The sequence below is a fragment of the Gymnodraco acuticeps genome, unplaced genomic scaffold (assembly GCF_902827175.1).
Source record: "Gymnodraco acuticeps unplaced genomic scaffold, fGymAcu1.1, whole genome shotgun sequence".
Taxonomy (NCBI): Eukaryota; Metazoa; Chordata; class Actinopteri; order Perciformes; family Bathydraconidae; genus Gymnodraco; species Gymnodraco acuticeps.
The window spans coordinates 873,417-898,509 of record NW_022989750.1 but is presented as its reverse complement, the minus strand read 5'-3'; the positions used below and the strand labels follow the sequence as shown (position 1 = coordinate 898,509).

Sequence of the window (25,093 nt, the reverse complement as noted above, 5' to 3'; positions counted from 1 at the left end):
CATCAGTTACCTGCGCACTTGAATAGTTGTGCACAGTAGTTTATACAGTAAGTTCCTGAGCGTTAGAGAGCACAGATTCTAAGGAAGAGTCTTTTCCTATGCTAATAATATAGGCCTGATGTGGCCAGCAGCTCTCTGAAAAGTACCGGCTTCTTTATTTTGAGCATGGAAAATGACATGTTAAAATTCCCATTGTAAAGACACAGAGAGAGAAATGGAGGGGGGGGGGGGGCTGCTCTTTCTTTTACTGAAGCTGAGCTGCTGCCATCTAGTGGTGTAGGGATGTGCAGAGATTCTCTAAAATGTACCTTGGGCATTAAAAAGATTTGTACAGTTTTCAAGCAGCCATATTGGCTGCCATACAGATGTGACCTCAGATTGGACCAAGACTAGAGAATTAGCTAATGGTGAGATTTTGTCTGAGAATGAGTTTGGTTCTAATCCAGCCAGACAACATCGTGTTTTCTTATATAGTATTCTAAGTGTATATGATTTTGTAGATTTACTGCATCCAATTGTATTCAGTTGATTGTTGAGTCATTGTGGTGTTGGCCCTGTGTGAGTATGTGTCCCCTGTGTCTGGCCCCAGGGTCTCCCAGAATCAGGTGGGGCAGAACTTCACCTTTGTGCTGACGGACATCGACGGCAAGCAGAGGTTTGGTTTCTGCCGACTCACTCAAGGCTGCCGGATCTGCATATGTCTGCTCAGGTAACACACACACTCACGCACACACACACACACACACACACACACACACACACACGCACACACATGCACGTTCACATGCTCACTAATTCTTGTTTTGCTTTTAATACTCCAAGATACTGTACGTGTCTATTTCATTTGTTTTATTTCTGTCATGTATTTTGTTCTTGTTGTCCTAATGAACGTACTGCTTACGAAAATCTTTAACACTGGGTTTCATACCATTTGTGTTTTTTACAAGAACAAATACATCCACTTCCCATAAATAATGTCAACAGATAACTGGGTGTTCTAGAAGTTATGCTGCATTTCACAAGTCCAAACATATAAAAGTCAGCCTTTCATATTTAAAATTCAGAATCAGAATCACGAGAATGTGAGGAAAAAGACCTTTTCAAACACCAGTGTCTTTGTTTTCCCGTTCAAATAACCAAGAGTTGTTTTGCCCTTTTTAAAAAAAAGATAATCTATGGATTGGTCTCCCGCTGAGACCAATCCATAGATTATCTTTTTTTTTGCAAGATCAAGATCTGAGTACTTCTACTTTTACTAAGCACAAGATCCGAGTACTTCTACTATATATATATATACTCTATCTCTATACTGTATATAGGGCTGCATTTATTTCTCAAGTTTGATGAAAAAAATTAATTTACTAGATCTTAGAAAGGCAAACTGATTTGCTGAGTATTTCTATTCATTCTCACACTGAGCTGCACTATGCCAGAATAACACATTTATATTCTCATCTGCCCACACAAATATGTTAGTGATGTGCCTATAATTATCCAGACATTTAGCAGTTTTTGATATTTCATAGGTGGATTTATCTTATCACAGCGTACGTAAATGAGGATACCAAACTCATTTTCTTTGCATAATTACTCTCCAACAAAGGCTATTATCATTTAATTCCCATGTAATTGCAAGTTGACACAATATTTGTACAGATGTAATTACCTTAACATTACAAAGAAGGAGCACTCCAGTGTTAATCTCAGTGGACAGGCTTATGCACTTTAGAATAAACTGAGGAAAATATACAATATAAATCAATTTGTAATGAATGTATTAAGCAGTTAAACAAACTGGAAATGGAGCACAAAGCCTTTTCTTTTTCTCTGTTGGTGTAAGGCAGGCAGCATTGTGTAAGGGCTGCTATCGCCTGTGTGTGTGTGTGTGTGTGTGTGTGTCTGTGTGTGTGTCTCTGTGTGTGTGTATGTGTGTCTCTGTGTGTGTGTGTGTGTGTGTATGTGTGTCTCTCTGTGGTGTGTGTGTGTGTGTGTGTGTGTGTGTGTGTCTCTGTGTGTGTGTGTGTGTGTGTGTGTGTGTGTGTGTGTCTCTGTGTGTGCGCGCTGTGCGTGTTGCTGTTGATGGACAGTCGTGGGTTTGTCGCTGCCCTGATGAGCCGCTGTGAAGAACAGTGTCCCTCCTCCCTCACCACCCACCCTCCCCGGCCAGCTTCCGTGGCTTTTGTTTTTCTTTTCCTTTCTCTCTCTTTCTCTCCCTCCGTCTCTCTTGCTCCCTCTCTCTCTCTTTTCTCCTCGTTATTCGGCTACTGCCACAGTGCGACAGCAAAGACGCTTGGCCCATAATTATGCATGAAGCTTCACTGCCAATTAGCAGAGGTTCCCCTGTCCCTCTCGCTGAGTTAGACATGCTAATTCATTTGACATATGATGTATAAAATTCATTATGCATTTTGAGTAGTTTGCATGGCTTGCTTCATTTTAATAAGACAACGTATAGAACGTTTTTTTTTATCGTTAATTTAAATTGTTTGTCTGCTTGCTTTTTTGGGTGATGATCTTTTTTTATTTTCTTAGCATAGATACAGTAGAACAAGTGAAAATATTCTAAAGCATGACAAATATTTTTCTTTAAACAGTGTTTTCATTTTGCCATATTAGTTAAGTGATACAGCATTAAGATTGATTTGTGTTAAGAAAGAATAATAACCAAAGAAAAAGGGGAAGAAAATGCAGATCTTGTATATGGCTAATCTTAAAGAATTATCAGATAAAATGCGCTTGGTGAAATGTAAAGCAGGAAGGCCAAGGCCCACTAGTTCATTTTTTATTTAATCTATCACTTCCCATGGATATAGGATAAAGGTAATTAAAACAGTTTGCGTCTCTGTGATTGTTGAAGTGCTGGGACCGTAAAATTGTCACCTCAGCTTACAGGAGGAAGTGCCTTAATGAGCAGGACAGTTTTATGTGGACAGCCCTTTGTAGTCGGACTGCTAAAGCCGTGGTCGAAAGGGCCGCGCTCCCTTCAGGCAAACTTTAAACAAAACGAGGCGAAAAACGCTAATTAAAACTTGTACCATTTTATAGTGTTACTCTCCAATCGTCCCTAAATCTTTGTCTCTCACATTTGTAGGAATTTCTGTTGAAATGTGAGTAATTTCGGAAGGAAGAATGTGTGTTTCTTCAGTTTTTTTTTTTTAACGGCTGCCGCTTCAGAAACACTTTATGGACTGCGTTGCCTCAGTTTTTGGTCACATAGGATCGCCGGAGGACACTTCCTTCCCTGTACTTAACCCTTAACCCGTGAAAGTAAAGGTGTAATGAAATCTTCCACTGAGCCTTCTACAAAGAGTAAGATGACTTACGATTACAGGTGACTGCACTAAAGGAGATTTAAGACTCATCTAAGGAACAGGAATAAGTGTTTTACTTAGCACCCAACAGGTACTTTATGGCTGCAAGAAGGGCTAATAAAAGTTATATGATATTAGGAGCCAATCAAACAGAGAGGTGTAATGAATAAAATAAATATCACATTTTTTTTGGTGTGTTTATTTTCTATTTCAACTACATTTTTCTTTGGATATATATATATTTATATATTTATATATATATATATATATATATATATAATATGCTTGTTAAAACTATATTAAAACGTCTTATTTCAGCTAGATTTGTGTGTCGTCTCCTGTCTATAATAGCATCATTTTAACTCCCAATGGCACCTCTGTGTCCCTGTCTTCTGTCAGATATCTCCGTGCCGTTAGGTAGTCTGAGCCGGGGATGAAGAGCACGACGGGCTGTGAGTGGACGGCAGATTAACTGGTTCATTCTCTGAGTACATGGCACTTTGAAAAGACATGTGTTTAAAATGGCAGGAGAGATTGCGGGGCCCCTACACACTGAGCACTCCTATGATGGATGCCTCTCTCTCTATCGGAGGATTTGCGAAGCACAAACAGATCTGAGCAATGAACTGTGGCGAGTAGGAGTATCTCTTTAAGCTTTCCAAACTTTAACTTTGCGTCAACAGAGAGAGCAGAGTAGGGGTGGGGGGAGGATAAGTAGAACACAACAATACGTCTTAACATTATATTCATCCTACTGCATTTGAAGAAAGCATAAAAACCCAAATGCCTATTTTGGGAAGACGTTAGAGGAATATTGATCATTTGTGCTGCCTGCACCAGTGATTATGCATTTTCCTTTAAAACAAAGGATTTCCAGCACCTTGGTGTAGGGGTTTAATGACTGTGAGATCTGTGAGGCCTGACGGCTGCTCTGACAGCGAGAGTCCTATTTACATCCCCTTCAACTGTGAGGAATGGAGGATTAATGTCCAGAAGCCTGGCTTTTTAAACAAGCATACTGGGGTCAGATAATACAAAGGCTCAACCCCCCCCCCCCCCCCCCCCCCCCCCCCCCTTATTCATAACATCAGGCTGAACTTTTTTGTGTAATTGCTAAATGTATACTGACCCCGTATGCAGATATTTGGCAGAAATAGGTCTTCAGGTTGATATCCGGTCAGCATGTGAATTAACATACGCGTGTTTGATTTAGTCGCTCCTGCGAATTTGACCTGATTGCGGAAAATCTTCACACAGACGTCAAAATATTGGCCTGTTAAGAGGCTGATTGTTTCAGGCTAATGGTCACTCAGCCTCTCTGATTGGTGCGCTTGGCTGCACTTTTCCAGGAACCTGGCCTGCCATTGGCCCCTCGCGGATTTAGCGATATGAACATTTGCATTCGGTTCACTTTATTGTTTTCTTGTTGTGTGTTAATTCCAGTCTACAGAGCAGCCAGTGACCCATGTCCTGGAAACTGCTCAGTCTCCAGCCAACTGCGTGAGCAGGACTTCACTGGCTTAGAAACTCACACAACCAAAGCTTCCCTCTCACAAATACATCATTTATTATACCTATGAAACTGCAGATTTAAGCTCTTTGTCAGAGTTTTTTATTTGTATTAAATTATCATCATAATGAATTGTATTTAACATCATTTTCACCCATTGACATTGAGAATAACTCGCTGCTTTTGGTGAGCAAACAACTCCTTTGATTGGTTGGCTCATTTTCCCAATACTTTATTTCTTCAACCCCTGCATCCAGGCAAGCTAATGAAGCATTAATGGGTTGCTGTTAATGTTAAAAAAATCCTTGAATCATTATTCATGCAATGTTCAGAAGTGCATTTTAAAACCCCCAAACTAAGTCAAAATTCAATACATTGATAGGAAACCATGTTTTTATTATTTGATTGCATAACATTAAATGAGCCCTCACAGCTTTTATGCTGAAAGAAAAATGTTGGCCTTCTTCCACATAGAAAGCAACCCGACTTGGCCAAGAATATGTCAACTCTGTAAAGAAAGCCATGCTGCAGATGCTTTTAGCTTATGGTGGGTGTACTCAGCGATTAGCTTTAACACAAACACGGCAGTATAAATTATTTTGAGCTTGTTAATGAATTTATTTATATTACATTAATTCCATAAGGCAATTTTTTTTTTAAATGCGAAGGGCATAAAAAAGAAGCAGTGAGAGGAGGAGGGGGGGGGGGCAGGAGGCATCTTGGGCTGCATTTTTGTTAAGCCTGCGCATCTGTGAGCAGCATGCTTGTAAACCATAGCATCTCTCCGCATGACATGATAACTATGTTGTTGTTTTTTTATAAAGAATATCAATTCCATAGTTTTTTTTGCTTTTTTTTATCTACTTTCTTTTGCTATTGGCTTAAAGGGCATACATGACAGGAATCCTTAGCATGCGGAGGACCCTGGGTACGAAGAATGTCATAATAAGGACTGGATAGCATTTACTTTTTTTCCCTGTTGTCCAGCTCTGTGCTTTTGAGTAGCTGGGAACACAATTCATTATCAATGTGCCGTGTACATCTGATCTTTCAGTTGTAGGTCACTCACAATAGTCAGGACATACACGCGGTAGTATGGCAAACCTATACACAACAAACTCAATGCTGTTTACATTTTTACTGTCCAGCAGAAAGTGAAATTATTTATAGACACGTTATATGCGAAGAATGAGTTGCAACACACTGATTTGTTTTTGCAGGAGACTCTTTTCTTTGGTTTTTTATTTAAACATAAGTGCAGATACTGAATCACATGGTGTCTGTTTATTTAAAGAGATGATAAAACGATTTAAACTGTTAATAAATAATCTGTCTCTCTGACTCTTGCAGCTATGTACCATGGTTTGAAATATACTACAAGTTGCTGAATACGCTGGCGGACTACCTAACAAAACAGCAGGTAATCATATCTGCTGGATGTTTTTATAATTGTATGTATGATGTGGTGTAAGCACATGAGAAATGAGACATGGTGGTTTTGATTTGAGTGAGCAACAAGCACACAGTTTAATGTTTTCGAAACTGTACTGTGGTAAGATATATCCCTCCATTCTGTTCTTCTTCTGCATGTTGTCTTTTGTGTGCGAGTTTTGTTCGCCGTCTTGGGCTCGACTTGGCTCCTGTTGTTAGCGGCAACAATGTTGACATTTCACAGACCAAACGCTGATCTGACACTGGAAGTTATTCCTGATGATTTACTGGAAAACAAATCGTTAAGAAAGAAATGGAAAGACACACACACACACACACAAATGCTCACACTTCACAAAAGTCTTTTCCCCTGACTATTCACTGCATTGTACTAGCAAAGGGAGGGAAAATGTAAAATATGCAACAAACTGGGGAGATGTGCAGCGTCTAGCTCAGAGGGTGTAGGTGATGTTCCCATGTTTAGACTGAAGAGAGAAGCAGAGGGAGGAAGGGACCGCTTTCAATTGTCATGTAGTCACTGCTGCTTCCAAGACCCTTAGAGAGCAATGATCAGGACAGAGAGGCCCGCTATAGAAGACAATCGCAAACATATCACATAAACATTCAACATGCACACACATTTAAGTGATTAAGGGGCAGGATATTCTAATGTGGAAAGAGACAGACAAATAAAATAGACCAGTTTGTGGATAAGGAAGAGAGAGAGATAAAAAAAAAAGGATTGCTGCAAATCCTGGGTGACTGAAGTGTTAGTGTGCATGATTTGGTTTCTATTTACCCCGCTGTCCGTTCCAGGCGAGAGGGAGATGTTGACAGACGAGGGAAGACAGAAGAGCGATGAGGGTTTAAGGCGAGGGGTAAATGAACTGTTTCCCCAGGCCGTGTTGCTGACCATGCGTGTGAGCATTGAGCCTCTCATGACAGGAGGCTGTTCGATCGCACACCCTCAAACACCCCTCCCTCCCCCCATTCTCCTTCTCTTACTGTATATGTCCGCCCATTCCTCTCAAGTTTCTATTTCCTTCTGGCGCGCACATACCCACATTTGCACGTTTCCTCAAACAAGCAACGATTCGTAGCCAAAACCAAAACAAAGTTCTCTGAGAGGGCGAATAGAAAAAAGATACTAAACCAAACTGAAGTGCGTAACCTCTGTGTTCACAGTAGTTAGTTTAAGTACAAGTTGCAAGCTGTTGTTTGCTCAGTTGTCGAGCCGAGTGTAAATAGCAATCTTGTTGTAGAGCTCATAAATGCTGGAAGAATAATCCAAAGGCCTGTTATGTGGTCAAGCCAGCTATCTCTGACGGCTTCTTAAAGCCCTTGTCTTTGGAGCGGGGACCCCGGCTTAATTACAGACAGCCCGCTCACGGCCGTAAATCAACGCTGCCGGATAATAAGCGTCTGCAGCCCTACGCTCAGCCGTCTTTTAACCTCACCATTGCTCATTAAACACATGTCAGTCGGAAGTTTTGGAGCCCTCCAGGCCACGCTGCAGGATTGCCCTCTGGTCTGCAGCAGCGCCTGTCCCAGCACTGTTGTTAAGATTGACACATAACTTGTGACATCAACAAAACAAGTAAATAAAATTCATGTGCCCTATGTTTTAATGTTTTTTCTTTTCCTTTGTTGTTTATTTTCTCTCCCCCAGGAAAATGACTTGAATGACATGCTGAATTCTCTCTATGATCTGCCAGTGCCAAAGCCCTTCACGCCAGTCAACCTGAGTGTGGTAGGTACAGATCTCGTAACCCCCCCCCCTCCCCCTTATCAGAGGCAAGACAGCTGAGACAAGAGGTAAAAAGAGGGAGAGTGGGACAGGCACTGTAGCAGCGTGTTGAATCAGGAAAGAGGCTGCAGAAAACAAGAAATATAGAAGATAAAAGTAGAGCAACAATTATACTAGACAATAAGTGGAAACAAAGTGAGGAATAATGAGAAAAAAAGAGGATTTGACACAATGAGGAGAGTCAAAGATGGCATAGAAACAGACAAGGAATAAGCAACAGGGAAAGATAGACGAAGCATCGAGGTTGAAATGGACAGAGTGATGGACAGAGCAGACAGAAAAGATAGCAGGAGGAGGAGGTGAAGATACAACAACAGAGAGACAGAAAGGGCCCAGGACTGACACTCTGTTTGGAAACGAGAAGTGGCGCGAACAGGTTTCTGTGTGATAAGCCCGAGCTGGACATGTTTAAACTGGAAGGGTCCTTCACAACTCTCCATGTCTCCTGCTTATCAAAAAGTAAAACGGCTTAATGAGCACAGGTCCCTCAAAGTCAGCCAGTGTTTGTCTTAACTCTGACACAATCTCCTCGTGTGTTTCCAGCTCACACATCAAATACTTTCTCCCTATCTGTTCGCTCACATACTCCTGGCCTTTATAAGTAGAACTCATCCTGTTTGTTCACCAACATCTTTATGATCCTGTTGCTTGGGCTCCACATCATAATGGGATCAAAAGAGTTTCAGTGTGAGCCTTTTGTCCTCGAGGACCTCCGCTCCTTTTTTATTTTTTTTGGACCAATTAAAAAAAAAAGCAACACTGATTTTTTTTGCGGCAAAGGTCTCAGAAGACTGCATCTAATTACACAGATAAATAAATAAGAAATAACGAGACTAATATAAGGTAATCAATACATCTCTCTAAAGATTAACAAGGTCAATTAAGATTCCTTATGATTTATTTCCTCTGTCAGTATTTTTTTTATCAGCTGTATATATGCACAGAATCTTTTCATCTGCGTCTCGGAGCTTTATTGGGAAAGAAGCCTCGGAGAACAGAGGTGATGGCTCCATGTCTTTGCTGGCAGAAGCCACTAGTTTGATATTTAATTGATGAAGCAGAATTATTCCCTTAAAGAGTGTTTTTTTATCATGGCAGCCAAGAAGAAGGATCATTGTCCCCTTTCATGTGTGAACCCTGTTTTGTTCTCTATCTCTCTCCCTCATTGTGCAAGAATGAGCAGTTGTATATCGCCACTGGGCAAGTACTGAGAGATCGGCGAAGCAGGGAGCCGGTGAGTGGGGGGGGGGAATGAGTGAACGGCAGAAACGGGAGGAGGGAAGGAGGCTGCTGTGAAATATGAAACCGCCGCTGTACTAATCGCATGGGAGCAACGGCTTTCCAATTTGGCCAAATAAGCCACGCTATCTTTTTAAATATAACAAAAACAAACTATCCTGGGCCTTGGTGTGTGTTTCTTCTCCTCTGGAAAACAATCAAACTTTGTAAATGATTAATGCCATTCCACACTGCTACTGTATATTCTCTCTCTGAATATCAAAAGTTTTTTCCCCCTATTTATGTTTAAAGCAAACGCAATTGTGCTCAAAAAATCTCCTTGATGCCTTTCCAGTTAACCCACTTTCAATGTTTTTATATAAACATGTCTTCGAAAGAATGAGAAAAAAGCAGATAAGCAAGCAAACAGCCAATGAAAGCCTGGGTTGAGTCGAGGAGCATGGCTTGTGATTATCACAGTGCCATGAATGTGTAGACCAACAGGGAAACATTATTTAGCACACAAAAAGAAAGACGGAGAGACACTGTGTAATGTTTTACTGCATGTGTTTCTGGGGGTTCTGCTGTGCCACAGATACACCGTCTTAAGTCACTGATCTTTGTTTAGTTACAATAGCTTTTTCATTTAGTTTGAATTATTCTATAACTACTCTTCTATGAATAAGCCCCCCCCCCCTCCCCACATACAGTATTGTTTACAAAGACGACATAGAAGCAAATCCACATGTCTGACAGCTGATAAATTATAGGCGATGTTAGCAAATTAAGTTTATTGTACAACCGAACGGAGCACCAAATTCCCTCTTACCAACCAGTGTGAGAATGAGAGTTACACAGGTGGGATGAGTTGTGATAGAAACAGCAGTTATTCAAATCTATATTTTATTATCTGCTGTCTTCTTATAATGATTTTAAGTACTAAGAAGTCCTTTGAGTGCCATTAAAATGGCCCTTTTACAGCACTTGAACAAGGACTGAGCTTCATAAAGGAGGCAAAGACAGGAAGTTTACTGAGTTTAACATTATTAAAACAAATATGGCTGTTTTTTCTCATCTTGCTTATTGGCAAAAAGCACACCTTAAAACATCTGGTTGGCTTCTGTTTAAAAAGTTTGGGAAGCTGCTGGGAAAACTAAACTTCGGAAGAGAGCCTTTTGTTGAACACATTATTTACAGCATGCTGTTCATGCTTTTCATTAATGCAAAGAAGTCTTTAACTGTCATGTCAATAATAAAGGTTTTATTTAGTTGAACTGGTAGCTTTGCAAAACAACTTAAACTATGGCTGGAGTAACTGTATTATTGAAACAAATGCACTTACTGTAGACATAAAGAAGAAGGCGTAGGTGATGCTTCGGCTCAGATACAAAATGTTTTGCCCATTAGAATAAAAACCATAAAAGGCAAAGCTCTAGGTCCTGTTCGGCTTTAGTGTTTGTTGTGTTGTGTATTTAACTCCTGAGCGTCGCTCCACTCCAACAATGACCCTCCTCTGGGAATATGACAATTGTTTACTCATGATAATACTTTTCACGTTTTTCACACTTAATGCACTTGATGTAGACTGGGTGTGAAACATTTGAGTTTGTTTTACATTAAACAAATGATCAATATGGTGCCGCCATTACTTTTTTCCCCCTTACTATTTGTTATTACTGTAAGGTTATTTGCTCAAATGGTGTCACATGAGACTTAATAATTATTTGTACTGGTGGTAACTGGATCACCAACTGCTGTAAAGATACAAAATGTTGAGTAGAATATTTAATCTCCGGCACTGTAACGTTTTCTTCCAGCAGCACTTTAAATACTAAAATGCTTACTAACATTTGCCAAATAATGTCATGGGTAAGGGGTCAAGTCAAACATACTCGACTCTGCGTATTTAGCTGATATTTTTCCATTGTTGTTGATTCTCTCAATTCCATATCTTTACTGTCTGACTGTGACGGGTTTTGTTTCTTATGTTCTCTTCTGCCTCTATCATCAGAGCATCTTTGTGGTGAGACCTTCGGTGGGGTTGCTGATTGTTGCATGACTCCAATTATGTTTGCAAACTCTCAATAATCTTGTTTGTTTTCTGATGTACTACTCTCAAGTTGACCTTTGTTTATGGAATTCATTTAGCAGGTGTTTCTTCCTATATATCTATTTATTATTTTATCTCTAAATATAAAGTGCATATTGTATACTAATCAGACTTGGGTCACAAATGCAATTCCGTTTTGCAACTCTCAGGTGTTTGATGCCATTCTTCCTGACACAAGGGCCACAAATCAAAGAAATACTCAATTACTTCAGATGCCTGAGAACATGTATTTGCTGATTTGCATAACAAGTAAATAATATTCACGTTGAAGTGAAACACTTGAGTCGTAGAATACTAAACATAATGTATGTGTATATTTACTGTAGACACTGAATTGGTTTTAAGCAAAAACCTGCAACAGATGGTCTAGTGAAGGCCTGGAGAAACGCAGGTGTACTAAGGAGGACACCGGAGAGTGTGTGAGAGAAACACAATAGTGTGTTTCAGTTGGTGCTTTGTCTACCTGTCTCCAAACACCACCTCTCTCAGGCCCCTTTGATCTAAACACTGAACCTGCCCTGCTCTCCCAAAGTGAGACAGGCAGCCCTGTGATCCTCTAAACAACCTGTGTGTGTATGGATGCACATGCGCACCTGTGTATGTATACTGTGTGCTCCGCTAGCCTTTTTAATGCTTAAATAAAGACTCAGTTTTCCACCGGAGACATCACCCCAGTCTGCGTCTATGGGGAGCTGAGCTGCTATTGAGCTTTCTCTGGTCTGTAGGCCTGATAAAAGCATTGCAACAGTTCAGACACCAGCTCAGCAATTCATATAGACAGAGCTGAAGATAAGCCATAAATCATAGAACAAAGTGAATGGCCTTCCCTCCCCCCTTCCCCTTATTCTCTTCTGTGTGAGTGGTATGCTTCACATGTGACCTTCCCTCTTCTTTCTCCTGCATGTTTGTGTTTTCGCAGCACTCCTACTTTATCGCCCCGGATATCAATGGACTGCCAACTATCCCTGAGAGCGTAAGTATTCATGGAAAATAAAAGAGACACTAGGAGATGAATAGAGGGTCCCTTTATTCTGGAAACATTTCTGTCTCTAATTATTCTTGATCAGAAACATTTGTCACCTGTTGAAATGTTTGCATCATCCTCTTGTTCAGTTTCGTCTCCTGTGGTGCTTGCACTTTTAATGCCAAAGTTCTCTCTTTTTTTTAAATTGGTATTCAAATTGTAGCTCTTGCATCAAAGTCTTTATGACGAGGGCCACCTTAAAACAGTTTTATGAACAATTCAAGCAGAGATTAAAGCTATTTCCCAAACATGATTATATGAAATGGTTTGAATCTGTATATTTATCAATTTGTGTTTTACTGCAAAACACAATGAACAGAAGTCCCTTTACTGCCTGTCTGTCTTTACTCTGGCACTCACCATCTGCAGCATTGACACTTTACTGTAAGCAAGGACAGTTTGTGATGTACCTGAATGTCCTTCTGTTCCTGTCTATCTCCAGAGGAACCTGACAGAGTACTTTGTGGCTGTGGACGTCAACAACATGCTCCAGCTCTACGCCAGTATGCTGCATGAACGGCGCATCATCATTACCTCAAGCAAGCTTAGCACTGTGAGTCCATTCCTTCCAGGTCCTTCTCTCAGCTGCAGCTCAGCCCTGCCCTGACAGGCACAAGGGGAAAGTATTTTAGAAAATAGTTCATGTACTGCAGGCACAGGAGTTCCTTGAACATTTTACTCAATTGAGGTGAACTTTTGTTGTGTTTTCAGTCCTTTTAAGTTTCATTCTTCTAGATTCTTGAACTTATTGCACAGTATAATGAACAATACAATAACAAAACATCAATATTATGTACAAAAATAACATTCCATAGCTCAGTGAAACACGGTAGATACAAATACAAGTAATAGTATATATTCTTATCAGAAATCACATCATATTATAATAGCATGTTTACCATTCACAGTCATAGAGAGTCACAGTTGCTATTTTGTGCTTCAAATCAAATCCAGATACCAATTTGCCCTCTTGAAAACGTATATATCTCAAATGTAAGGACTGAATTCTAGATTGAACATGAATCTCTTCATCAATAATCCAGCAGGATATCACACCCTAATTAGTGCGATGAGGATATTTATCTGACATGGCTAAGCTACTTGTACAGAGAAAGTTAGGCTGATATGTCTGCCCCCCCACCCGCCTCTTTGCCCAGACATCCTGCAGTCAGACAGCCGCACTATCGCGCTCTGACAAGCTGTGAAATCCTCACTAAAGCTGGATTATATTTGACTTTTTGTTTTATAACTGCAACATATTAATGTCCGAAAAGCCTTAAATTATCCCTTATTACACGCCTGAGCTCTATAACATAATTTAAAGTCCCTTCTGTCTGTACGTGGGAGGAAATCTCTCTATGTCTTTCTCCCTCTTTCCCGCCCTATGTTCCTCATTCCAACCTCCCCCCGTTATCTATGTGTCTGACGAGGCAGAGCCAAATGTTTATGACAGATGAGATGGGAGAGGGAAGTGATGTCACCCAAGTGCGATCTGTATCGGCGGTGTAGCCCGTCCTGCCTCGTATCTACGAGGCTGCAGAACACTGAACAGCCGGAGGGGCCTGTGGGTGGTGATGGGTGCTGGAGGGAACGGTTCCCATGGTCTCCCATAGGAGCTATAATCAGAAAGAGCTGTAAAAATTACCCAGCCCTCAGAGAATATCACCTGTCTCCCCTCAGCACCTCGGACCAGCAGTGAGTCGGGCTGCACACTGCGCTGTGACACCAGGGTTACACCATGTAAATTATCAGACTCAAGGGTGAAGGTTTTTTTTCTTTTTAGCAGGAAAAGGGGGTGGAGGTGATATTTGTCTGTGATTTACAGTTTTCTGCTGCTCCGAGACTAATCTTGACTTGTTTTTTTAACAAATTTATGTCGACAGGATTTTTTAAGAGCTTCCACGTCAGACCTTTACCTCTGTAACACTTTCATCCTCGACAAGCCTTCATCCACTCATCTGTCTATCCATCCATCTTCCTCAGGGAGCAGTGTTTTGGTTTTGTAGCAATATATGTCAGGCACTGTAGTACAAAGGTATTTTCACATCTCCACTGGGATTACTAGCAGGCCTGATGTTATTACTGCTCCTGTGATGCGTTATTTTTTGCTGTTGGGTCGAATGACCTCCAAGTTCAAGTGGAAATGGCTGCTACAATTCTGTAAGACATCTCTCTGTGTGTATACATGCTTAGCTGCATGCCACACCACTATCCTGTGATCAAATACCTTAAATGCTGCAAAATGTATATTTAACATCAGAGTTTGTCAACGTGTGTGTTGAAGTCAGTGTCAGCAGTCACTGGGTGAGCAGGTAATATTTCTATAGTTGCTTTGCACAGATAGAGGATTTATGTGAGAAGGTATTGTTAGTAACATCGTTAGTACCATCCAGCTGCTTTTCACCACCTCCGCCTGTCCAGCCTCTCAGCCGAGCAAAGAGAAACGGAATAGACAGTGGAAAGAGAGAGAAAGACACGCACACACACAGATATCCTGCATTTATTCTGCCTGCTCTAGGTGCTGCCTGTGTTAAAGCCCCCGGTGAACCCAGCGTGTCAGTCTGCCGGTACATGGCGGCGCATCTCACAAGCAGCCAACAGCAAAGGAATAAATCATGATCTTACAACAATGCGTCAGTTGACTTATTGCTGTTTCGTGGCCGGAGGTGAATGGTACCACTGTTTTAAAGGCTGGTCGGCGGTGGCGTAGGGGCGGGAGCCAGCCGAGCGTGCAGCCTTGTCATAGGGCCGTATAATAGGGCTGCAGCGGCCCTTCCTCTAACTAGTCAGTTGGGAGGACCCCCACCACCATCGGCCCACCACCCTCCGTGTCTTTCATCTGCCGAGGCCCCCCAGCTCTCGAGCCCATCCTCTGCCCTGTATATCGCCCAAACTCAGAGAGCCCGGCCCGGCTGACAGCAGCCCTCTCATCAGCCTGTCAGGCCTATGCTAACAAGGAACTATCCATCCACCATGCCCTAGAGTGCCAGCTGTCTCTCTGTTTCCTGCCTTTTCCTCTGTTCTTCTCCTCCTCTCCTTCCCTGACTCCTCTCTGCTTCCTTACTTTCTCTCCATCTTTAGTTATTCTTCCTAGCTGACACACTATTTTCTGTCCATCTGTCTCTCACTCAGCCTGGCTACACCTCTCTTTCTCTCTGAATTCACATCCCTCTTCCCGGGTGTCTTAATGCGTCTGTGTGTTTTTGGGAATCTGCAGAACATCGGGACATGTTCCCCTCAATAGACTCATCTCAGCCCCGTGCCATGTGTCTGACTTGTGCCGTTGTGAACAAGTATGTGCATATGTGCACTTTGTGGGTGTTTGTGTCTCTTTTGCATGCATCTGTTTGTGTGTCTTCTGAGCTCACAGGTGTTTGTACCTTATGTCTTGTGTCTTCCTGTGTGGGAGGCCTGGCGTTAGCTGTTACCTGTGTCATCCTGTGTGCCCTCTCTCTCTCTCCCTGTGCCACCTACTTGTTTGTGGCACACCTACCTGACACCAGCGTTTGTCAACAGAGGGAGAAGCAGAGCGCGGGTAATTGGTGACTTACTCTGTGCAGGGGAGGGGAGAGGATAAACCAACAGGAAGGAATGAAGGAGAGGTTGCAACGGACAGAAGGACAGCAGGATGAGAGGAGGAAAAACCGAATAAGAAATGAAGAACTTGGATGGAAATTAGGCTGAGCAAGGAGAAGAGAGGATTGGATTTGGAAAGTGTGTAGGGACAGAGTTGGAAGGAAAGGCTAGTGGAGGGAAAATGAGTGTTTGAGGCTGGTGTGAAGAGGTCAAGAGCAACTCTGTTGATACCATTACTCCTGTCAAATTGAATTACATTTCCTGCAGCAGCTATTTGTCTCACACCCCGCTCTTGCTGTAACTTAAAATGTGCAATTGGTTCCCTCATCTAAGAGTATGCAAGCAGAGGTCATGTGTGTTGTTGTGTGCTCAATCCCTTAAAATCTCCATTACACTGCCGTTGAATATGAATAGAATGCGAAAGAAGTGTATCGGCAGCAGTTTCTGTGTGTTCTGTCAGTGTTTCACTTCAACGTGCCCAGTTGTTCCGGTAAAGAGGAATGGTGCGAGTGGAAACACACTGCTCACTGAAGGAGGCCGCAGAGCTCTGAGTTGCAGTGTTTCGAAGATCTGAGTTCTATGGTGCGTCTTTAAGGACACATCACTGTTGAAGAGTTGTGTAGCTCTCTCTTCAAGCAGCTCGAGGGACGAGCTTATCTTAATATGATGATGCATGAATAAGGAGAGCCGTCAGAAGAGTTTGGGATCCATATGTGACTAACATTTTTGTTTTTGTGAATATATGTCATAATTGAGCTTCTTGGTTTATTTCGTGCAGAAAAAGAATAACTGGCTGAATCCTTATTACATACTAGATTATACTGTGAAGTTTATGGTGGCGTCACTGGACAAAAGTCACACAGTTCATTCAGTAAGCGTACATACGTTTGATTTTACAGTGTGATCGTAATGGACAATATTGTCCTACAATGCAATGCACAATAGAAATGGGGGCTGCTTACAGCTGGAAAGTGTTAAAACCCATTTTAAATGGTTGTAAAACAGTTTTGTGAACACAGCAGAAAGAAAACACAACTATTAATTTCTTTATAAACATTTTAATGCTTATTTGAGACATTACAACGTTGCTGCTTGATTGATATCATTGATACTGTTCTTGATAGAATAAAAGGATTGTGTTCATTGAATTATGTAAACCATCTGCAAATACCGTATCATAAAGTAAAACATTTAGTAGTACTTACTTTAAACTATTATGTAGTTTGAAAGGGGACAAGGCAATTGTCTCACACCCCATTAATAACACAAAGTGTGCGTGACCACTTATCTTAGGTGCATTGCTAAGTACTTAAAAACGTCAATGCTTATTGTGTTTATTTTTCACAACTCTCTTTTCTTCTCTTACTTCCACCTCCTCTTCTCCATCTCTTTAGGTCTCTCTCTCGCTGTCTCTCCTTTCTTTAGTCGCGTGGAATGGATCTTGGGAAACCAGTGTTAGTGTGGACACTCTCTGTCTCGGCCGCAGTGCGCTAAAAAGCTCTCAGGGCAGAACCAAAGACCTTGACTGCTTTTTGAAGCAGGCTGTCGCTGTATAATCGGTTAGCTTTTCTCAGAGGAAGGGGGAACACACACACACACACACACACACACACACACACACACACACACACACACACACACACATACACACACACAGTGTAAGAGGCAGGCAGCCCCTCATTACCGGGCAGAGCCCTGGTCCCTGAGGACTGGACCCAGCACCTAATCCTGTATTTGTTCTTGGGGACTGTATCTGTGATTCTCCATTGAATGGAATATTAAGCACCCAGGTCTTTTGTGGAGCGTGTAAGCCATTTGGCTCCACTCATCTATTATTTATCAGCCTGGCAAATATTTTATCAGCCTTAGCCTCTCATGACCCACTCTCATGTGAAGACCCCCCTCTAAATGAAGGGGGAAAAAAGGTGCGATTTCTCTTTTTTCCAATTTATCTTCCTTTTACTTTTTTTCCTCGTTCGTTCTAAAACCTTAACAAGGACGAAGGGATTTGTATTAAGCTGAATTAGAGAAGCAAATATGTGAAGTATTCCTCTGGAGTTCTCTCCAAATGTTCTTATCTCAGGCACACTGCCACCTCCATTGCTTTGGAGATAGCATATAAAAGGGAATACAGAAATCTAGATTTGCTTTATAAATCATTATCTTAGTTTCAGTAACCCCTCTCGGCCAACTCCCCCAAGCCAGGAAACTCAGCCTGGGAAGAAGAGAAGCAGAGAGAGAGACTCCTGTTTTCCCTTTCAACCTGAGAGTAAATCATGCCAGTTGGGGGGCTCACCTTGAGGCCTGGTGGAGATAATTGGAGTTGGTTAGCGAGGTGTTCTGTGCCATTACCTCCTGGTACCAGCGAATGGCTGGGGCTTGTCTCGCACTCCCAGAGGAGGAATACACTCGCCTGTTGGTGCACCGCTAAGTGTGTGCGTGCGTGTGGCTCATGTACGTATGTGTGTATGTATATCCACAGCCGGATAGCTGACCTCTCTTCATCACAATTTAATGGCCCCTCACTGTCCTCGCTTTGGAAAAGGGGAGAAGGGGTGTGATGGTTTTGATAGTAGCTCTTCCACCAAGTGCCTCACTTTTAGACATTAATATTCATAGCATTGATTTATTTTCAGAATTAGCAAAAAAACAAACTGTTTGCCAGGGAATTCATCCTGACAGGAGCGTGGCATTGTTGTGTTTTATTTGAAGGCGGCGGCAGCGAAATATGCATATGCAGATACACAGAGCAAGACACCAATTAAATGTTGATTAAGTCCTAACTATTGTGGGACTGGGTGTATGAGTTATTGAGCAGGAACAATAAAAAAAAAAATCATTGCTTTTTCTAGCCTATGTGAAAAATGAATACAGTTAAAACAAACATGCAGAGACACACATGGACACACACACTTTTAGTTTGAAGCTTTGGAGATGTCCGGTCTTGATGTTGGGATGGATTTAGAGGGTGGGGCACTCTTTCTCCTCCTCTGGCTGGGGTAGCTTTCAGTCGCTAAGCTCACCCGCTTTTGTCCGGTCAATTGTGACATTGTGTGTGTCAGTGAGCTTGGTAGTGTGTGTGTGATAGTGTGTGTCCGCTTCACACATTGACTGTGAAGCTGCAGCAGTATAACGCTGGCTGCTGCTCCGGGGTCCCGGCGGTATTGGCCTAGCCCGCAGTCTCTCTTGGCGAACTCATGTTTCATTCTTTGGCAATTTGCCCTAATGAAGTCCCGCAGGAGCCCCTCAGACCTCTGTTCTCTTTCCATATTTAATCATGTTATTTTAATCTGGGGGATGAGCTAACGCCTCTTTCCCCTGCCGTGTCTGTGTGTCTCAGTGTGTGTGTTGCAGGTCATTACTATAGCTGGCTTTTCATGAGATGGGATGTCAAGAGGGGGTGCCGGATTTAAGACAATGGGAGACAATGACTTTAATTTTATGTGTAATGTTGGTTTGACAATGTAGAGAGCTCCTTTGAAAATGGATGCCATATTCATGTGATTGCTTCTCATTATTTGTTAAAACATATTATTTTCTTTTTAATTTCCTACTCTAAGTAGCTGGGGTAATTTAGATTTGTATGGGGAGTGTCAGAACTGTTTTTGTCTCACTTTGGTCTGTTTGGGCAGGTCACAGCACGATTCTCACTTTGAAAATGAATTGAAAAGCAGTTAATTATGAACACTGAGCATGCATTTCCTCTAATGTTTGGCCATTGAATATATATGTTTTTAAATGTCTAAATGCCAAGTGCAATATTATTGGAGTGCTGACCCACAACAAATGAATCCATATGCAGGAAACATTGGTTTCATGTTCTCCGTGTGTAAAGCACGTGTTGCCATTCTTCATGTCACTTTTTTCAACACTTTTACCTTCACATCACGTTGTCTCTCTTATTCTGTGTTGCTGTCACGAGTTTAAGATAAGGCTTCCATCAACGGGTTGATCTCCAGCTTTCATTCGTTCTTCTCTTGTTCAACAATAGCTTGCAGGTTGTGTGTTCATCACAACAGCACTAGACATGTCGGTGTATTTTCTGAGGGCTTTTGTTTTTAAGCAAGATTAAAAGCATGCTCAATGAAATCAAACAAATTGCACATTGACGCATCAACACAAAACATCACCAAAGCAACAATCTTTATCATAAAAACAGGATATTAACAGGATATTGTTTGCGAGGAATAGTCTTTGCTAATCTCTTATAGTTTTTAGCAGGGTAACATTTTAGATACGTTTTCGAAATGTCAGTATATGTGACTCAAAGTTATTTTGACTTGTTGCAGTTTTTTCCTTGTTGCAACCCTTGAGACTGAAATCACAAACCTTCTGTTAAAATGTTAAACTACCCGTAGTCATAAAGCATAGAAGTGTATTTCCTTTTTTTTATTTTTGTTGTGTTGCTTTGTAAAGTTTCTCCTCTGGCTTCTCTCCCTCTCTGTAGTTAACTGCATGTGTCCACGGTGCAGCTGCTCTGCTCTTTCCTATGTACTGGCAGCACATCTTCATCCCTGTTCTGCCCCCGCATCTTCTGGACTACTGCTGGTAAGGCTGACCACCTCTGAAACACACACACACACCCACCTTCATGCTCATCATAATAAGTGTTTACACCCACACTCTTTTTCTTATTCTTTCTATTATTTTGTGTAGAAACACATCTCCTCAAATTCTCTCGGTCTCCAAGTTCTTCATATGATTCCTCTCGGGGGGGCTGCCTTCTCCTGTGTGGCCCCTCGACATAATGAACGACCTGGAACACCTTGCTCCATATTTCATGCCAGTGAAAGCACCATGCTCTCATCATCTTAGCCCTCTCAGGGGTTCATTACCACCCATCCATCTCCAATCCAACATATCTGAATGGACTTGATTGAAACTGAATAAAGAGCTGAGGTAACGGCTCATCTACAAATCTATGTGTGTTCATATCAACGTTAGATATGTACATATAAAGAGAAAAATCAGAGTAGGGAAGTCAGCTTATGTAAAAGCGTCTGTTTTTAGTTGAATCAGTGCCGGTAGCGCATTCAGCTATTCATCACTGACAGTAAAATGTGATTTTCAACACTCTGTAAAGACTCATCATTATCTAACTCAATCACAGGGGTGTCCTCCAAGCACCGATTAGATAACTACATTATATTACATGCTTATATTACACGTGTGTGTACATGTATTTGTGTAAATGTTGGTGAAAGTCCGCATATTCATGAAACAGAGGAGACAGCAGCTGAAGTTCAAAGCTCCTGCTGTTTGCTTTGCATTTACTTTAAGTTGATTAGAAGCCCGTATTCCTCTGCCCAGGAATACACCGACCCAAAGCTATCCGATTATTGGCTCCTCTCTTAACCTCGTCATAGAAATGGATACAATTATTTGACTGGTTAAGATTTTTTTTTTCATAGTAGAAGGGAAACATACTGTATTATTCAGCTTTTCCTTTAACTAACTTAAACATGAAGATAAATATCTTATAAGCCAAGAGTTACATGGTAATAACCATGCATGCACATTTCTCCCAGGAAATTAGAAAAAACATTTTACCCTCCTACCCTTTAACGGTTTCCCTTATTTTTTAGAGGAAAACCCGTTAAAAGTCCTGCAAAAGCATCTATTATTGGTATTGTTAAAATACCAAATAGTGTTATTAATAAGAGAAGTTGTAACTTTGCTGTTTTATTTTTCTATTTCTGGTAAATTAATGCTTACTTAAAGCCGAGACAGACTTTACAAAACCTTATTGAATTCATTTCAAAAGGTTAGGCCATAGGTCAAAGGCTACAAAAATGAAATACTCAAATGAAAGTCCTGAAAACATTTAAAAAGTGAAAACAGTCCAGTAAGACCAGAACATTTTTGCTTACCCTGCTACACACTCAGATTCATCTAAATGTTTCTATTCTTTGTGGAAATTATTTTGGATTAAAAAATGTTTGGTGGCTTTGTCATTCATTTAAAGGTGGGGTAGGTAAGTTTGAGAAACCGGCTCGAGATACACTTTTTGTTATATTCCATGGAATGCTCTTACCATCCCGATAGCAATGAATATCTTAAGTGCTTTGACAAAAAATACATACAAAAATGTCATCTGTGGAAGCCGTAGCACTGTAAAAAGCACGACCAATCATCTGAGCCGGCCCGGCTAAAATAACTGGATGGCCTACCTGCCTGTCAGCCTTCCATCTGTGCACAAATTTATCTCGTGCCCTCATTGGTCATGTGCGCATTCGTGTGTGTTGGAGGAGGGGCTCTGTAAGGAAGTGGCAGATTTTCTCCGGTTGCGTATTTTCAAATTCTAGCGCACTCGAGCTGATTTCTCCGAAATGACCTACCCCACCTTTAAAAGATTGATTTAGGGAACAACATATGAAAATCCGTTTTGCTGCCTATGTTAGAATTATGTTTTCTCATGCAGAGTTTGTTAGTTTCAGTGCATCCAGTGCACATCTGTTGCATGACAGTAGTTTTTTTAACAACCATTTTAGCAGTTAAGAACCTTTAAAATAATATGAGCATATGTTCTTAGCTTTTATGATTTTATATTTGATTATCAGAAGTTAAAATATAAAGAAGTTAAATAATTGAATAAAAAAAAAAAAAATACAATCCAGTGTTTTATTACTGGCAGGTCATACCTTCAGAGTGAATACAGAATAAGTATATCTTCTTTTAATCAAGCTTCATTTGTTTAAGGGGAGGTTTGCTGAGAACATGGCTCTTTTTTAATTATATAAGAACACCGCTAAAGGCAACATATCCTTACTCTGAATAGGATGTGATTTATACTTATTTTGCTTGATAAATCATTTAAGATTAATCAAATATCGGCTTAGTCAGTTAATTAATTTTCTATATTATCAAAAATATATCTTTAACTGTTATCTTTTAACTTTTTCAGATGGTTGTGTGAAATGTACTGTGCTAGTAAAGCCTCCACAAATATTGATATACTGTCTGTAACAATCTGATATTGATATTGTTTTGTTTTCCTCTCTCCATTCACAGTGCCCCCATGCCATACTTTGTGGGAGTTCATCTCAGTCTGCTGGAGGTACGTTAGTCAATTTGTGGGTATGCATATTATGTGCATGTAAATAAATCTACATCATTATATTCTATGTGCATAATGATGTATGCTGCTGCAAATTGACATATGTATGTGAACACTATATGAAATGTATTATATGAATATATATATGATGATCTTCTTTAAAAGGAATAACCAAACTATATTTAAGGACACTATATGAATTATAAAATATAAAATCCTAGTGTTTCCTCTTTGTATAAATGGTCAGGTAATGCTGCATCTCTTTTGGTGAATTGTGCTCTTAATTTTGGTCTAAAATATAATTTAAAAAAAAATGTTTTTTCATCTTTATCTCTCTGTCTTGCTTCTGTGTATTCTTAACTAAAAGTACAAAAGACAGAGGGAGAAAGGCTGAGAAAGCCTCTGCGAACAAAGAGCTTTTTCTACTTCATTGTTAAACCCTGAGTGTTGGTTGGGGGCAAGCCGTCACCAGCACTGCTGTTGTGTGTGAATGCTTGTTAAAAGCACGCGCTTTGCACTTGTGTAAGTATGTAAGTGTGTGTGTGTGTGTGTGTGTGTGTGTGTGTGTGTGTGTGTGTGTGTGTGTGTGTGTGTGTAATTGTGCAAATGCATATGTTTTAATGCAAATATGTGTGTGTGTGATATCTGTCTGACAGTTGCGGCAGAGGCAGTATTTATCACACTCTGCATCCGTGACAGACCCCCTTTCCACCACTACATAATTAGTCCAGATCAGCATGTGAGCCTCCGCTGCACATGCTGTCACAAAAGTGACAAACTAGAAATTCACACACTATGCTGCCTCCCCCCCACACCTGCCTGCATCCTGTTCCACACTGAAATAATAGTTGAATTTGTCGCCATCAGGATGCACACAGCATCACTGTGTTGTTGTTGATGCATGAGGTTCTGGTGCTGTGGAAAATGTTTGCGCAATCCAAATGTTTCCTCTCAGTGCCATTCTTCATTTTTCCAGTGCGTGTGTGTTACAGTAAAGATGTCCTAACATTCTTTTTCTTACACGCCGTTTTTCATTGCTAATCGTAAAGGAGTGTGATGACAGTGTGGTTTTAAATGTGACCGCTGTGCTTTCTTCTATTCTAGGGCTTCAGTGCAGAAATGGCTTTATCTGCTAGGACACACACCTGGGCCCCACCTTTCAAATGTTAACTTAATTACATGATTTGATCATTTACCAAACTATATTCTTAGGATTTTGTTATTTAAAACATACAAAACATCCATGATTCCCCAAATCTGGCAACAATCAAATGCAGCCTTTTACAGATATTTATTATATTCAATTTTGTACAGCAGATTTTAAATTGTTAATATTAAAACAACTTTTGCATGCAAAATTGGAAATGTAATAATATAATATTTAAATAAATATAATAATAAATTAGTTGAAGATTTCTTACATATTTTTAGGATTGTGAAGAGTTTAAATGACTGGCAGCGTGAGCACTGTTGCTGATAACACCGGACATTTCCTCCTTTAGAAAGTACGCAGCCGATCACTGGAGGATGTGGTCATTCTGAATGTAGACACCAACACCCTGGAGAGTCCTTTTGATGACCTGCACAACCTGCCCAGTGACGTGGTGAGAAAACACACACACACACACACGACCACACACACCTTTTAGCAGCTTTTCAACAGTCAGCATTACACATGACAAACAGAAGGTTCCTTTTCCCTCATTCATATCAAGTTTCATAATTACAAATCCTCTTTCCCTCCAATATACTCTCATACTCACGCTCACACGCACATGCAGACACACACACACACACACACACACACACACACACACACACACACACACACACACACACACACACATGCACACACACAGAAAAACCTACACAGACAAACACATACATACACATGCAGAAACTTGTCAAAGTACAGCTCTGTCCCCTCCCCACATCATTAATGACTGCGGCACAGGCTCCTCAGATTGTGGCTGTCTAAAGTAAACTCCCGTCGCGTCGTATGACGCTTGAAGGCGAACAGCATTCCCCGACCATCAGAGGCTTGTGGGG

General features: G+C 41.0%; 1 protein-coding gene across 3 annotated transcripts in view; it reads left to right on the top strand.

Annotated features, from left to right (window-relative positions):
- Positions 1–25,093, top strand: part of dennd1b (DENN/MADD domain containing 1B) — a 104,209-nt gene that overhangs the window by 42,067 nt on the left and 37,049 nt on the right. For 2 of the 3 annotated variants that reach the window (XM_034206226.1, XM_034206362.1), the window contains 9 exons: positions 590–709; positions 6,172–6,241; positions 7,922–8,002; positions 9,234–9,293; positions 12,307–12,360; positions 12,854–12,964; positions 20,435–20,535; positions 22,999–23,044; positions 24,547–24,648. In XM_034206226.1, the coding sequence (XP_034062117.1) occupies positions 590–709; positions 6,172–6,241; positions 7,922–8,002; positions 9,234–9,293; positions 12,307–12,360; positions 12,854–12,964; positions 20,435–20,535; positions 22,999–23,044; positions 24,547–24,648 (745 nt within the window). The remainder of the gene's footprint in view (positions 1–589; positions 710–6,171; positions 6,242–7,921; positions 8,003–9,233; positions 9,294–12,306; positions 12,361–12,853; positions 12,965–20,434; positions 20,536–22,998; positions 23,045–24,546; positions 24,649–25,093) is intronic. The other variant, XM_034206287.1, reaches the window with a different exon arrangement.